Source organism: Phoxinus phoxinus, assembly GCF_949152265.1.
Source record: "Phoxinus phoxinus genome assembly, chromosome: 20".
Lineage (NCBI taxonomy): Eukaryota > Metazoa > Chordata > Actinopteri > Cypriniformes > Leuciscidae > Phoxinus > Phoxinus phoxinus.
In genome coordinates, this window is record NC_136895.1 from 29,512,590 (window position 1) to 29,528,968 (window position 16,379).

Here is a 16,379-nt window from a genome sequence, read left to right on the forward strand (position 1 = left end):
AATAAAAACGAACCAATATCAGATATATTTACATATCAGACGAACCAATAAAAACGAACCAATATGAAACATATTTACATATCAGACAAAACAATAAAAATGAACCAATATCAGACATATTTACATATCAAACATATCAGAAGAACCAATAAAAATGAACCAATATCAGACATATTTAAATATCAGACAAGCTTGGAAACAGTAGAGTGGAAAACCAAGGAAAAATGGCCGTACGTTGGTAACTTTGGGGAAAAAAGGGCTCTGGTAAGTGAAAACTAACCAATATCAGACATCTATAAGCTGAGAAACCCACTTAAGCGTGTCAGCGGTAATGGCGGAGGACACGTATGAATCACATGCTCTGAAACGCTGTGTTTGCGCTGTTGGGCCGATTGTCAGACGTTTTGGCCGTGTCGTAATAACCCATATTGTAGTCTGAGGGCAGGAATGAGGGAGATGATTATAATAATTAAAGGCTTTCAGAATGATTGAGCGTGTGTCTGATGTACTGACCCGGACCGGACCAGACTGACGCACGCAGAGCTTTTACCGATAACCTCCAACCGGCAATTATACGTTACGCTCGTAATCACGACTCGCTCTTGTCTGAATCTCCAAAGATGAGGATTTCAATGCAATAGCTTTGCATTGGCTCTGTCCTAAAGCCTCGCTGTGTATGGCCGACAGACAGCATGCTAACCTCGACTGCTACTGCTATACGATTGATTGATTGATTGATTGATTCCAAATAAGAGTTTTGCTTTAGCTAATGATAAAAATTCGCTCATTCATACACCGTCGGTGTATGAATGAGTGAGTGAATGGGTGAATGTGAGGCAATGTAAAGCGCTTTGGTGGCCATTGGGTCTGTGAAAGCGCTATATAAATGCAGTCCATTTACCATTTACCAAAAATACACAGAACACCGCAATATTGAGTGAATCCATTTTAAATGTAAAAAACAATAATTTATTATTATTAGTAGTAGTAGTATTAGTAGTAATAGAAGTATGAAACAAATTCCATAAAGATTTGACTAAATATATATGACAAAAATGGAAATTTATATCTGACATTTATATGAAACATGCAATCTTAATAATAATATTAATATTATTATAACAAGCAAATTCATACAAACGTTATATAATTATATGAAATATTAAACTATAATTATTATATAAAATATAATACAAATAATTACGTGAAACATCATGCAATCTTAATAAAAATGTAAAAGTATTATTTTATTTTTAATTTAATAATGATAAATTAATATAAATATTATAATATAATATATCAATTATATAAAATATAGTATTATAAAATAGTAGTTTTTGTTGTAAATATATTTATGTATAATTTAAATGTAGCAGTATTTATTATTATTATATATTTTTTTATTTAATAATAATAATACTAAATTAATGTACATATATTATAATATTTATATAACAATTTTATAAAAATATATGAATAAATAGTTGTTTTTGTTCATTTTTATAGTTTTATAGTTTATTGTTATAATTTTATTGTTATAATTTAATAATACTATAATAAATTAATACAAATATTAGTTTACAGTATAATTAATATAATATAATACATTAATATAACATTAATACATGTTAATTTATTTTATTTATAATTCATTCTTTTTTATTTAATGATAATAATAATAATAATAATACATTTACGTATTATAATATATTCATATATTTATTATATAACATTTATAAATATGTTTTTGTTGTTAATATATTTTTAATATATATATATATATATATATATATATATAATGTCTTATTGTGTATTAATGTATTTATAATGTATTATTATTATGCAAATGATCACATAATAACATTACATAACGTTTATTATTATTATTTCTAATCTCACAGCTTCTACACTCCGCAGGTCGTCAGTCTGTGGATTTCAGTGTTTAAATCCGCTCTCTCTCTTGTTGTCAGGTTTCTTCCCGGGAAGTTCTCAGGGCTGCGACGCGTTTCTCCGTCACAAGATGACCCTCATTTCTCCATCCATCCTGAAGAAGTACAGCATCCCCTTCGACAGAGTGAGTTACTCATGATTACATCACTTCCTGTCGCGGTGGTCTCCTCTGCCATCACATCACAGATATTCAAATAATATATCTGGAAGAAATGGCTGGAAAACAATGATTTTATACATGCAAATGTTAATTAATGTGTGTGATAGTTATATGATAATTTGCATAATAATATTTATATAATTTTTAGATATTTTAAATATATGTTACATATTTACATAATATTGTATATTATACAACTTTAATATATTTTTATTACAATTATATTATTAATATTTTATAAATTTCTGATGCAATATTTATATTCTTAAAGTAAAAACAAATATACTATTATTAAGATTACATGTTTTATGTAAATTTCAAATGGCAATTTGCATAATAATAATGTATGTTATAAATATATTAAAAAGTAAACAATAATATATATTAACAACTAATACAATTTATCAATTTTAATATTAATTTAGTTGTATTATCATTGGTTTATTAATTAAATTTTTGTTGCGCATTTTTCGTAAAATCTTACTTATGCTTGCGGTCTAACGATTTTTACCTGGTGAAACGTTTTAACGAAAACTGTGAAATATAAACTCGTGAAAAAAAACCTGTAATACACACACACATACACACACACACTTTTTCGTGAGCGAATATTTCATAGTTTTCATAAAGAAGAAACATCTTTTGGGTAGCATCTGCTCAAAAGATTTAATACATAAGATTTCACACAGTTTTCCTAGTGTTTGAGGAAGTGTTTTAATGCTAACATGCTAAATGCTAAAAAAAAAAAAAATGTGCCGAAAGGTTTCATTAGTACACCAGTAAAATAAGCGTTTCTACATACGTTAGCATTCGTAATGTGTCAGTTGAGCACATATCAATCCCGCTAACAACACGCACACTTAACACTCGTCTTGTTTTCCGTAAAAGGTTTCCGTTAACTCTCAAACATTTCGTAAAAAGGTTTTCATTAACTTTTAGGTAGCCACGCTCATTTTTTGCACTTTCGCACAATAATGTTTATGTAGGGCACAGTGTGTGGCAAAATGCTAATGCTAATTAATTTAAATAAATGCAACAACGGTTTTACGAACAATTTACACAAACCTTCTGCTTGTTTCATTAGCATGCTAGAAAAAGAAGCTAATAAAGCTAATTTTATTAGCTTCTCTCATTAGCTTATTAATGAAGCATGAGGTGGTTTGCTAACCGTTTTCGTTAACTTTTAGGTAGCTACACTACAATACATTTTTTTTGTATTTTCTAAAATATAATAGTTAACGATAACAACCCTGGAATATGCGCGCTTGGCTATTTCACACACTTGTGCGAGTGTCTGAAGGCGCGTTTTTAATGCTAATGCTAATGTCACAGACCGCCTGTGGGCAGATATTGTAGCGTCAGCGCTTAGCTTCGCATACAGACATGATGAGGGTGTTAAACTAAAGGACTGTGATCCTCACACACATACTTTTTTATTTATTTAGCGGCCCTTCACACAACGACAGCGAACGCACTTTATACTCGAACCACAAATTACATTTCAATTTACTCCGCCGCCGATTTCTGTCCGCGCAAATTAGTCACTGCGCTTGTTTTTTCTTCTCCACGGACGATTCCCGTTGTCAGCGGCCAGAGACCCTCGTGGAGATTTGAAACAGGAGATTAAAACTGGAATAAATCTCTTTAATGAGGCTAGATAAAGTTCAACGCCGCTATACGTTGCGCTCAACTCTTTTTTCCTGTTGTCGAAAGTTGATTCTCACTTTCTGCCGCTCCGCTGGTGGATGTTATTGTCACTTCTGAGTCGATGTAAGATAAAACAGAGAGAGAGAGACGGTTGAAGTGTTGATCTCAGCTGGAAAAGCCTGAGGAAGGAAAATAATATATTAAATCTCATCCGCTCCGCCAGTATGGTGACATTTAAGGCCTGTAAACCACCATAATACCATATATAACGCCAACAAATGTCATGCTTTGTTTGTTTTTTGTTTTTTTTCAAAGTAGGGGACAACAACATATTCACATCATGTAATTTACTTTTTTCTTGGTTGTGAAATATATCATATATCATGTAAGTTTTGTAAGGATGTTTTATTCAGTTCAGAGCATTTTTTTTTACTTTTTTTTTTTAAGAGTACTTTTACATTAGTTTTTCATCCCGTTTTCTGTAAAGTTTAATTTTATATAAAAAAAAAAAAAAACTTTTATAAAACTAAATATATTGGAATAAGTTTACATTTATTTTTAATTATTATTATAAATAAAATATTAAATATTTTAAGTCATTTAAAATGTTTTTGTTATATATATTATTATTATTTTTGTTATTTTAATTGATGTTTTATTTATTTTGTTTTAAACTTTATAAAACTTTTAAAGTCTTAGTGTAATTATTTTAGTATGTTTTAAGTAAATCATTTATAATTTTGTAGTTTTTATTACATTATTTATTTAATAAAATATATGTATCATTGTATTAAATTATTTAATTTTAAATAATTTAGTCATTAAAAAATATGAATTAATTATTAATTTAATTTAATTTTGTAAAAAAAAATTAAATGTACTTTTATTATGTAAAAATTACTTAATTTATTTTTATTTTGAATAATTTTGTATTTATTTTAAATTTACTTTTTTTATTTTAAAGTATTCATTTTGTTTATATTGTTTTATATTGTACATTTTATTTATTTAAAATATTTATTTATTTGACACCATATATCGTTCTCTACAGTTGTGGAAATAATCTTTTTTTTCCGTTGAGCGTATAAAAACTTAATTCTATGAACGTACCAGACACGTAGAAGTGAAATATCGCTCCGAATGCCGTTAATGAATCTAACTTTCCTTCTGATGGACGCCATCGTGACGCTGAAGCTTCAGCCGCGGCGGCAAAGCAAGAAAACGGAGGGAAATGAAAACATTCATTAGCTAAGGCCGGCTAGCTCGCGCCATGCTCAGTGGCTCCACCTTAATTGCGCTTGTACAGCCTGAAAATGGCTTTATAGCTTCTCCTCTGGCCGCCGGCAGCTGAGGAGCGAGGGATTTGAAGGAGACGATGAATGGAGGGAGAAACGTGCGTCGTATATGAGAGGGGAGGGAAAGATTTCTCTTCCCATCAGCCGCTAATGGCCACTGATATTAGCGTTGGAAGCCGCCATGTTTCTCAGTCTCGGCTGAGTTTCCCGCGTCAGGTTTTTCCCTCTGAAGTGTCGTTTGCAGTTTAATTCAGCGCTTATTGGCTCTTTCATCAAAGCACAGTTCACTGAGTCCTCTAAATGTTGCCTTCGCCAAGATTACTGCCAACCGAGCTCGATGAAATTAATAATATGTTGTGCGATGGCTGGAAAAAATTAAACGTCCACCACTTCCATCTTCAGAGGATGCTTTAAAAAGTTCAGGATTATTAGTTTCAGAACATATGCAAGATTCAAAGCTTGCGTTTTTATTAAATCTATATGGATTTTTTTTTACAATTTACAACATTTACACCATAATACCTAACTTTTTATTTTAATTAAATGTAATTAATTTTCAAAGTTATTTGTATTGACTTTTTATTAATTATTTTAATATAATAATATATGAATTGATTAATAATAGTTATAAAAGTAAGAAAAAATATATTTTGTACTTTTTTTTTTTGTATTTTGCTCAATTGTTATTACCTAAAGTTGTATTTTAATACAATTAAATGTAAGCTAATTTCATTAATTTAGTTGACTTTTAAATTATTTGTAAGTATTGACTAAATAATAAGTTATAAAAGTAATAAAATAAACTATGTGCTTGTTATTTTTTACTCATTCACATCATTTCTGTTTTCATTGTTTTGATCTTTCACATTCTTAATTTTTTCAGTGTATATATATATAAATATATATATATATATATATATATTTTTTTTTTTTTTTTTTAATTCCCTCCAAAATAAAAAAAACTACTTTTTACCTGAAATTATTTAATTAAATATAAGCTAATTTCATTCATTTAGTTGACTTTTTAATTGTTTTTATTACTTATTTCTTAATTAAATAGTAAAAGTAATTTTTCATTTTTTGTTCATTCTTTCGTTCACATAAAAAAAATGTGCAATAGCAAAATTGTGTATTTTTTACTATTAAATACATTGTGTAATAACAAGATTAGGATTAAACGTAACAATCAGCGCAAATAACGTGAAAAATTGTGTGGGCTTCCTCGTATTGATTTAGACTTTTTCTTTCTCTCCAGATCACTCAAGAAGAGGGCGAGTTCATGATCACGTTCCCGTACGGATATCACGCCGGATTCAACCACGGGTTCAACTGCGCCGAATCCACCAACTTCGCAACCCTACGATGGATCGATTACGGCAAGATGGCCACGCAGGTGAGCGTGTTTGAGTTTCACACCACAGACGTCGCTCTCACACTCCTTTCTTTATTTATCCTTCCTAAGCTCGTTAATTAGTTCTTCACAAGCTTTAATTCATTCTTTCGTTTGTTTGTTCAGTATGTCAGTCTTGTTTGCTGCTATCGTTTGTTCATTCAGTTTTTATTTTTCTTCATTCGTTCTGCCACCTAGTGGTCAGGAGATATGAAAAATGTTTCTGTATAGTTTGGCCAAAAATAACAAGACTCGTGTGTTTAGATTCGGTGAGGCATAACGAGTCGAACAATACCCAATTTTCCCCATATCAGCCATTTTGTGTGTCAGCCATTTTGAATTTTGTCGTAAAATGCTATATTTTACGAACGCATTGGCGTATCATTACAAAACTTGGTATGTGTCTTCAATACTCAAAAGGTTTTGCGGCAGTGCCACGTTGTGGTTAAAATTAAATTTCAAAAATGCTAATAGCTTTTGATTAGTTTAGCCTATTATCATATGACTTGATAGAATACTTGGATCATGCCGAGAACATCAATACCGATTTTATAACTTCCTGTCCGCCATCTTGATTTTTTTTTTTTTCAAACCTTCTTTTTCGAATTCGACTCAGATCATCTTTAGACTATGCTGGAAAAAATTTATGGATTTGGTTCCAATAGACGAAACCGTTTTCGTTTACCGCATAAACGAATTTGATGGCGTAATGCCAAACTGCATCTGAGGCTTTATCTCTGCTAGGCTTTGGCATATTGACACCAAACTTGGTGTGTGTAACTGTCACCTCACACTGACCACACCACATCAATTTGGTGTCAGCGCCACCTATTGGTCAAAAGTAATAAGCAATTATGTAATTGAAAGTGGTTGTATTTAGGCGTTTTCAACTCTTTTTTTGGCTCTTTCATTATTTTTACATGTACATCTATATTAATCAACCAGTTTTTTTTCTTTACAATAACAAAACACTACTTTTTACCTACATTTTTTATTTTAACTAAACATATTCTAATTTCATCAATTTAGTTGACTTTAATTATTTTTTTATTAACAACATTAAGTTAATACCTTAATTTGTATTAATTAAACAAATCTTATAAAAGAAATGTAATTTGTTCCATTTTTGTTCATTCATTCATTCACATTTTTATTTTGTTCTTTAACATTAACGTAATATTAAGATTAACATTTTGCGTATATATATATAATATATAATACTTTTTTTTTACAACAAAATGCTGTACCTGACATTTTATTTCAAATATTTTCTTTCAATTATATTCGGTGAGACATGTTCCAGATCATTGCCTTGTCTGACATGTAAAGATTCTTCAGCACGTTAAACTTTAACGTGTTAAAGCGTCTGTGGATTTGCATGTTGTGTGGTGATTGTAGAGATCTGAAGAGACGAGAGCTCGGCGGTGGCGAGTGTGTGAGAACGAGAGGGTCAGACACACACACACACGCAACATCGGCTAATTAAACCACACGAGCACCAGCGTCTTCTGTGAGAATCTGCTCACGGTCCTCGTCATTATTTCAGTTCTGATAGAGCAGCTCATTAGGCAGAGGTCGTTAAACCGGCACATTCATCTCAAAATGCTGATTTTTAGCATGTTGCAGAATATTTTATGTGTGAAAATGGTGGACTACAGCAATAATGCCTCTGGAGGGCCATTTACACAACACCGTTTTCAACTATGAACAGAAAACGTTTATTTGGTCGTTCATTTCCACAACAATGGCGTTCTGAAACCGCAAAACTTTTGAAAACGGGTACAGTTATCGTCTCAAAACGCGAATTTGTGAAAACCGTGTCTTTACGTTGCCATCTACTGGCCTTGCAGGAGAATGCAGCGTTTTTTGACGTTTTTCCGCGGATCTGTGTGAGCAAGAATCGTTTTGACAATGTTGTCGTATGCAAAAAACGCAAAGGTTTCAGTTTTTAGTACTTTGTCGTCGTCTAATCATACCCTAAATATGAGTAGACGCCCCATAAATATGATTAAATTAAATACCCCAGCCTTTTGGTAATATTCGGTATATATCATTCACAATAATATTGAAGTATTTGATCTCAAATGGCATAAAAAGTGTGTTTTGTGTAGTTTTCTCACTTTCAAAAGACATTATTGCATATTTTCCACTAAAAATGTGTGCAAATATATGATTTATATTAGATTGTAGTTTATGTGCACAGATATATCAATACTTAGCCACAAATAGAAAAGATTTACCATATGTTTTAATATTGTGGTGCCACAAACGAATCACTGAATCACAGAAATGAGTTGAATTCACTGACTCTATGGCTTTAGTTTTCGAAAATTTTAATCAAATGCTATTAAAACATACAAGTCAGACTGTAAAACTAGTCTAATGGCTGTCTTTAGAGCCTTTAACCTGTTGTTATATTGCTTAATTTGACATCATTGTGAATATTTCGCCCATCTCTTGTAGTCTGCGTGTGTGTGCGTGTGTGTGTGTGTGTGTGTGTGTGTGTGTGTGTGCGTGTGTGTGTGCGTGTGTGTGTGTGTGTGTGTGTGTGTGTGTGTGTGTGTGTGTGTGTGTGTGTGTGTGTGTGTGTGTGTGTGTGTGTGTGTGTGTGTGTGTGTGTGTGTGTGTGTGTGTGTGTGTGTGTGTGTGTGTGTGTGTGTGTGTGTGTGTGTGTGTGTGTGTGTGAGATCCCGAGAAGCCGCTGAATGAATGAAGATGCTGGTAATATAACACACCTGCATCACGTCCACACGGCTCTCGTGAGAGAGAGTTATTAGCATGTTTCTCAGACGCGAGGCTCGGCGTCATCGCTCTGCTCTTCAGGGCCGACTGATTGTTTCCTCCGTTTGGATTCTCACTCCGTTTCCATTTATTCTTTGAACAGTGAGGAATAAAGCAATACAAGACATTGATCTCAGAGACTCCAGTGTGGATATAATAATATCTTTATAATAATATGGATATCTTTTTCTTCTTCTTTTTTCCCCCTTTTTACACTGTAACATTTAGTCTTTAATATCATTTGTTTGACGTTTCATATTTTAATTATAATTTGAAATGTATATGTGTACATTTATTTATTTATTTATATATATATATATATATATATATATATATTATTAGGGCTGTCAAAAGATTAATCGCATCCAAAATAAAAGTTTGTGTTTGCATAATATATGTGTGTATACTGTGTATAATAATTATGTATAAATACACACACATTCATGTATATATTTAGGAAATATTTGCATGTATATACTGTATATACATTTCTATAATTTATATTATATATAAATATTTTATATATAAATATAACCAATTTTTCTTAAATATATACATGATTGTGTGTGTATTTATACATAATAAATATATATATAAATAATTATACACAGTACACACACATATATTATGTAAACACAAACTTTTATTTTGGATGCTATTAATCCTGATTAATCTTTTGACAGCCCTAATATATTATATAAAAAAATATATATATATACACACACACAAAATTGCACGCAAAATATTCACATTACATTCACAATGATGTCAAATACATTTAATGTTATATGTGTATAAAATATAAATGTTTATATATATATATATATATATATATATATATATATATATATATATATATATATATATAAATAAAAAAACACATCTGTGCAAAAGTTTGCCGTAAGTTTTTAGTAAAGACATTTATAATCATTTATTTTTAAATGGGTTAATATTTATATGCTTAAAAAAAATGTAAATAACCCCAACAATTGGGCCACAGTTAGTGTGTTTAATAAGAGGAAACAAAACTAGACAGCTGTCTGAAAACAAAAATATAAACCTCATGACTTGAGCAACAAGCTGAAGTAATCAATAAATCCAGATTTTCTGTTTACAGTGGGAAACTAAACTTATTTTTTTATTATTATTAATAAACAAATTGCGTCTCTGTCTTTAACAAAACAAATCTAAAAGTTAAAAAAAATCTCTGCTAGAAAAATCTCCAACAGAGCCCAAACTATTATCCTAAATCCAGTTTTTATATATAATAATCAATAATCAATAACTCCTAACAAACATGTAAGCTGCACATTAGGCAGTTTTTGCATTAACTTCTAAATCGTAGTATAAAATTGTTTTTTTACTCCAATTCATTGTTGAAATATAATCATTTACACACTGGCTTTCATTTTCATGACAGATTTACATTAAAATAATCAAGATAGTAGAAAATGAAGTTGTACTTCTGATGAAGTGACACACTGACACTGTTTTTCATATTTAATACGGTAAAGCTGATTTTAAGCAATCTAAGTCCTATATAAGTGCACATGACAAGACTTCCATGTTCTGATGATCAGATGCTTTTCTTAAGCTTAATTAAAATACTTGCTTTTTTCTCAATTTAAGAGTTGAGTTGTGTATATTTTGTTATTGAGAGGAAAGCGGGCAGCACATATTTACCTTCCTTTAGGACACAAAGTTACTATACGCGCACATATATATATATATATATATATATATATATATATATATATATATATATATATATATATATATATATATATATATATATTAGGGCTGTCAAACGATTAAAATATTTAATCGCTAACTATTTGATGCTTGTATTGTGCTTGAGATGCTTTTCTTAATAAAAAAAATATATATATATATTTAATCGCGATTAATCGCATTAGTGTCATAGTTAACTTGCGATTAATCGCACATTTTTATTTATTCTAAATGTCTCTTGATTTCTTTTTGTTCCATTATTTTTTCTCATTTTAATGCTCTTATCAACATGGAAAAGTGGATCGGCTTGCTTTGAGCAAATGTATTTTATTGAAAACAACACTGGCATATACTGTGTTCAATTTCACACTAACATTCTTACTTGGAGCAAATAATCTCTCACACGATGCAACACTGTCCATCAATAAAAGGGTGAAAGAAATACTGACGAGGTAACGTTACTGATATTGACGAGTGGGCGTAGAAATACATCAGTGTGTGTGTGCTTGACCATCAAGTGGTATTTCAACCTTGACGTGCCGCGATGATAGCTCAGTTCACAACGACACACACACAGATCACTTTGGTCTTGTCAATGGAAAAATTTGGCAACTTTTTAAAAGTAAACTTTCCATTCAGAATCTTATTGGCATCCATTTCGTCGTCTCGCGCTCATCATTCATCCACTCAAACGTAACGTTAAAGGGGGTCGCACACCGGACGAGAAGCGCAGCGCCTCGTATTTAAAATTCGAACACATTATTGTCTATGAGTGTACACACACCGGCGGCGCCATTCTGCGTTTATTGCTGGCCATAAACTGAGAAAGCGCGCGTCCGATGTGCGATACGAGTTGTCCTAGACGCGGCTCGGCGCTGCGCTTCTCGTCCACTCTTTGGCCGGTTCGCATCGCAAGCCCAAACAAGTGTGTGCGACGTGCCGGATAAAATTATAATTTTTTATTATTTTGTTATTTTATATTCCTTTTTTCCAGTTTCATTTTTCATTGTTACAACGCATAGATTTTTTTGCATGCATTTTTAAGTTTTGTATTGTTATTTTTTGTGTTAGGCTGTGTCTCTGTTCCGCTGCTTCCAGTGTTAGTGGGTTCGTTGTTCTCCGCAGGTGGACTCGGATCTTCCAGTCGAGCTGCAATTGCATTTCTGAGTCTAATATGCCAGACCCGGAGTTCTGCTGCGAGTCGTTGACATTTGGGAGTGAAGAATAGCGCTTGTTTCCGTTATTACACACACACACACACACACTCCGAGTTAGCGTGTTTGTGCGCGGCTGTCTTCTCTTCAGCTGCAGAATGTTTCTGGTAATTGAACAGCAGCTCGAGCGAGCGCTGGAAATAAGGGCCAGATGTAATACACCCGACCGCAGCTCGCAGGAAAATGACTTTTATTCTCATCCGTCTCTCTCTCTCTCTCTCTCTCTCTCTCTCTCTCTCTCTCTCTCTCTCTCTCTCTCTCTCTCTCTCTCTCTCTCTCTCTCTCACTCTCTCTGACTCGCCGTGTTGATGGAGAGATGTTGCGTTTCTCACTTCAGCACAAACTCTGCGATTAAAAGCCTGTTTCTTCGCCGCCGCAGTCGTCAGCACTGATGATTTAATAATCTCACGTCTGCACACCTGGATGATGAAGACGTGTTTCATCTAATCATCTCGTCTTCATTCTCCTCGCAATCATCTTTCTGACACGATGCTGTTAGTCTGAGTCTGAGCTTCTCTGCGTGCAGCTGAACTGCCATTGCATCTCGGCGAACCCCAATATTTTGAAGTTCTTAAGGCCTTTTTTAGGTCATTTGCATATTAGAACATTTTTATATATTATATTTACCGGTAATTATTATTATCAAAGTATTTCACTACAATTTTACTTTAAATCTACTCTCTGCAACTTTACAAAATTTTTTTTTAAATCTAATTTATGTATTTTAGCAGGACTGTATAATCTTTTTGATCCCCCAAATTGTGTAGCTTACTGACTTAAAAAAAAAAAGGTAATTTTAGGTCATTTGCATATGTATTATAATTTTTTTTTAGAATAATTTACTAGATTATTATTATTTTTTTACTAGACTTACTACGTAATAATTTACTAGATTATAAAAAAATATATATCTGTAAAAAAAGAATAATTTGTGACAATTTTTTCTAGTATTTCGAGATTAAAGTTGAAATATTTTGAGATTAAAGTCGAAATATTTAGAGAATACAGTCTTCCGTAGAAGTTGCGTGTGTGTGCATTCATAACGGTGCGCGCGATCGTGCGTGTGTGTGTAAATGCGCTTGTGCAGTCGACTTTACATATTTCGACTTTAATCTCGAAATGCTAGAAAAAAATTGTAAAAAAAAATTTCCACCGATTTTTTTTTCTTTTTCTTTTTTTTTTCGTTGCGGTTCAGGGCTTCTGTAATTTATTATATTATATTTTTTAATTTATTATTACTTTTGTGTTATTCATTATTGATTAATTTTATTTTATTATATTAATGAATATAATTGTTTTTTTTATTAAATGTTTATAGTTTAATTGATTTAATTTTTCGCCTCCAGTTTTGAAGATTTGTATTGTTTACATCATCAGAACTATTAACAACGGATATTTTATGCTGCTAATAAATTTTATTAGCAGCATAAAATATCCATTGTTGTGCCGATAAGCCCCGCCCACAGTGGAATCTCATTGGTCCAAAGTGTCACTCCAGATATCTGTGAACTAACCTATTCTGATTGGCTGAGATTGTGTCACATCACATCCAATCAGGACTGTCGGTTTTACAGCTGTTGATGTTGTGTATTTAGAGTGTTTTTCTTCCTCTTCCGCAGTGCACGTGCCGCAAGGACATGGTGAAGATCTCCATGGACGTGTTTGTGCGCTGTCTGCAGCCCGAGCGCTACGACCAGTGGAAGCAGGGCAAAGACGCCACGGTCCTGGACCACCAGAAGCCCACGAGCCTCACCAGCCCCGAGCTGGAGCACTGGAGGAAGAACAGAGTCACGTTCAGGGAGAAGCTCCTGCGCAGGTCACTAGACAAACATCCACTCTTTACACGGGACGTTACGTTACAAGTCATTTGCGCAATAGCATTTAACAGTAGTGTTTTTTTGTTTTTTTTTAAACTTTTTCTATTGGCCACCTTTTTTCGCTGGGTAAAAACAAAGCAAATTTTCATGTTTCGTCTTTAAAAAGGTTCATGTGCGCAAATTGATAGTTACGTTTTAATGACGTGTCATTAAATATACAAAATAATTATACACAGTACACACACACATATTATGTAAACACAAAGTTTTATTTTGGATGTGATTAATCGCTACTAGTTTTTAACAGTAAAACCAGAGCAAATTCGTCTTTAAAAAGGTTCATGTGCGCAAATTGATAGTTACGTTTTAATGACGTGTCGCTGTGAAACTTTATAATAGTTATACTGTAGTAATAGTACCGCTTTTTTGCGCTGAGGAAAAAGTACGCAAATGGATTGTTTAGTTTTAACAAAACATTTTAACGCAACGTTTTAACGTCTCTGTGAAATTCATCATGGCTGTGAATTGTGACTTTTTGAAACACATTTTTCTTAAATATTTACAAAATAATTATAGACAGTACACACATATACTATGTAAAAACAAACTTTTATTTTGGATGCGATTAATCGTTACTAGTTTTTGTATATTTAAATGTAAAACATTTTTTAAAAATGTATAATCATAATTTCCAATAATGTACCATAATTTTTTTTTTTTATGATTTTGCTTTTAGTTAAGCATAATAACTCTGATACTAACTATAATAAAACGATCTATAACTACTACTGTGAAACCTTTGGTTGAAACTAAACGTTGTTTATCCGTGTGTATCGTTTGCTGCAGATGTCAGGCGAAGGTGAAGCAGTTCCGGCGCCTGAAGCTGGAGGAGGTGAAGGTGCTGGCGGAGGAGGGCGTGGAGCTGGACATGAGCGAGTACATGCGTAAGGTGGAGGAGCGCGAGGAGCAGCGGCGGCAGCAGCGGGACGAGCGCATGGCGAAGGAGGCGATGCTCACGCTGGAGGCGCTGGAGAGGGAAGAGCAGGAGCAGGCCGAGGCCGAAGCAGCGCTCCGGGGAGGAGGTGACACCAATCAACCTCAACATGCTTTATTAAAACACTCCTCAAAGCTTAAAGGGATAGTTCACTCAAAAATGAAGATTTACTCATGATTTACTCGCCCTCAACTCATACTAGGTGTATATGACTTTCTTCTTTCAGAGTTATATTAAAACAATGATTTGCTCTTCCAAGCTTTATAATGTTTGTGAATGTTTCTGTTTTGAAGTCCTTTAAAGTGCATCTATCCATCATAAAAGTGAATATATGGATAGATGCACTTTTATGATGGATAGATGCACTTTTATGATGGATAGATGCACTTTTATGATGGATAGATGCACTTTTATGATGGATAGATGCACTTTTTTGATGCACTTTTATGATGGATAGATGCACTTTTATGATGGATAGATGCACTTTTATGATGGATAGATGCACTTTTATGATGGATAGATGCACTTTTATGATGGATGCATTTTTATGATGGATAGATGCACTTTTATGATGGATAGATGCATTTTTATGATGGATAGATGCACTTTTATGATGGATAGATGCACTTTTATGATGGATAGATGCACTTTTATGATGGATAGATGCACTTTTATGATGGATAGATGCACTTTTATGATGGATAGATGCACTTTTATGATGGATAGATGCACTTTTATGATGGATAGATGCACTTTTATGATGGATAGATGCACTTTTATGATGGATAGATGCACTTTTTTGATGCACTTTTATGATGGATAGATGCACTTTTATGATGGATAGATGCACTTTTATGATGGATAGATGCACTTTTATGATGGATGCATTTTTATGATGGATAGATGCACTTTTATGATGGATAGATGCATTTTTATGATGGATAGATGCACTTTTATGATGATAGATGCACTTTTATGATGGATGGATGCACTTTTATGATGGATGGATGCACTTTTATGATGGATAGATGCACTTTTATGATGGATGCATTTTTATGATGGATAGATGCACTTTTATGATGGATAGATGCACTTTTATGATGGATAGATGCACTTTTATGATGGATAGATGCACTTTTATGATGGATGCATTTTTATGATGGATAGATGCACTTTTATGATGGATAGATGCACTTTTATGATGGATAGATGCACTTTTATGATGGATGGATGCACTTTTATGATGGATGGATGCACTTTTATGATGGATGGATGCACTTTTATGATGGATGGATGCACTTTTATGATGGATGGATGCACTTTTATGATGGATAGATGCACTTTTATGATGACAGATGCACTTTTATGATGGATAGATGCATTTTTATGATGGATAGATG

General features: G+C 32.6%; 1 protein-coding gene across 2 annotated transcripts in view; it reads left to right on the top strand.

The window, feature by feature from the left end:
• Window positions 1-16,379, top strand: part of kdm4b (lysine (K)-specific demethylase 4B) — a 61,989-nt gene that overhangs the window by 20,473 nt on the left and 25,137 nt on the right. For both annotated transcript variants that reach the window (XM_079594290.1, XM_079594289.1), the window contains 4 exons: window positions 1,971-2,074; window positions 6,308-6,445; window positions 13,788-13,984; window positions 14,832-15,067. In XM_079594290.1, coding sequence (XP_079450416.1) covers window positions 1,971-2,074; window positions 6,308-6,445; window positions 13,788-13,984; window positions 14,832-15,067 — 675 coding nt within the window. The remainder of the gene's footprint in view (window positions 1-1,970; window positions 2,075-6,307; window positions 6,446-13,787; window positions 13,985-14,831; window positions 15,068-16,379) is intronic.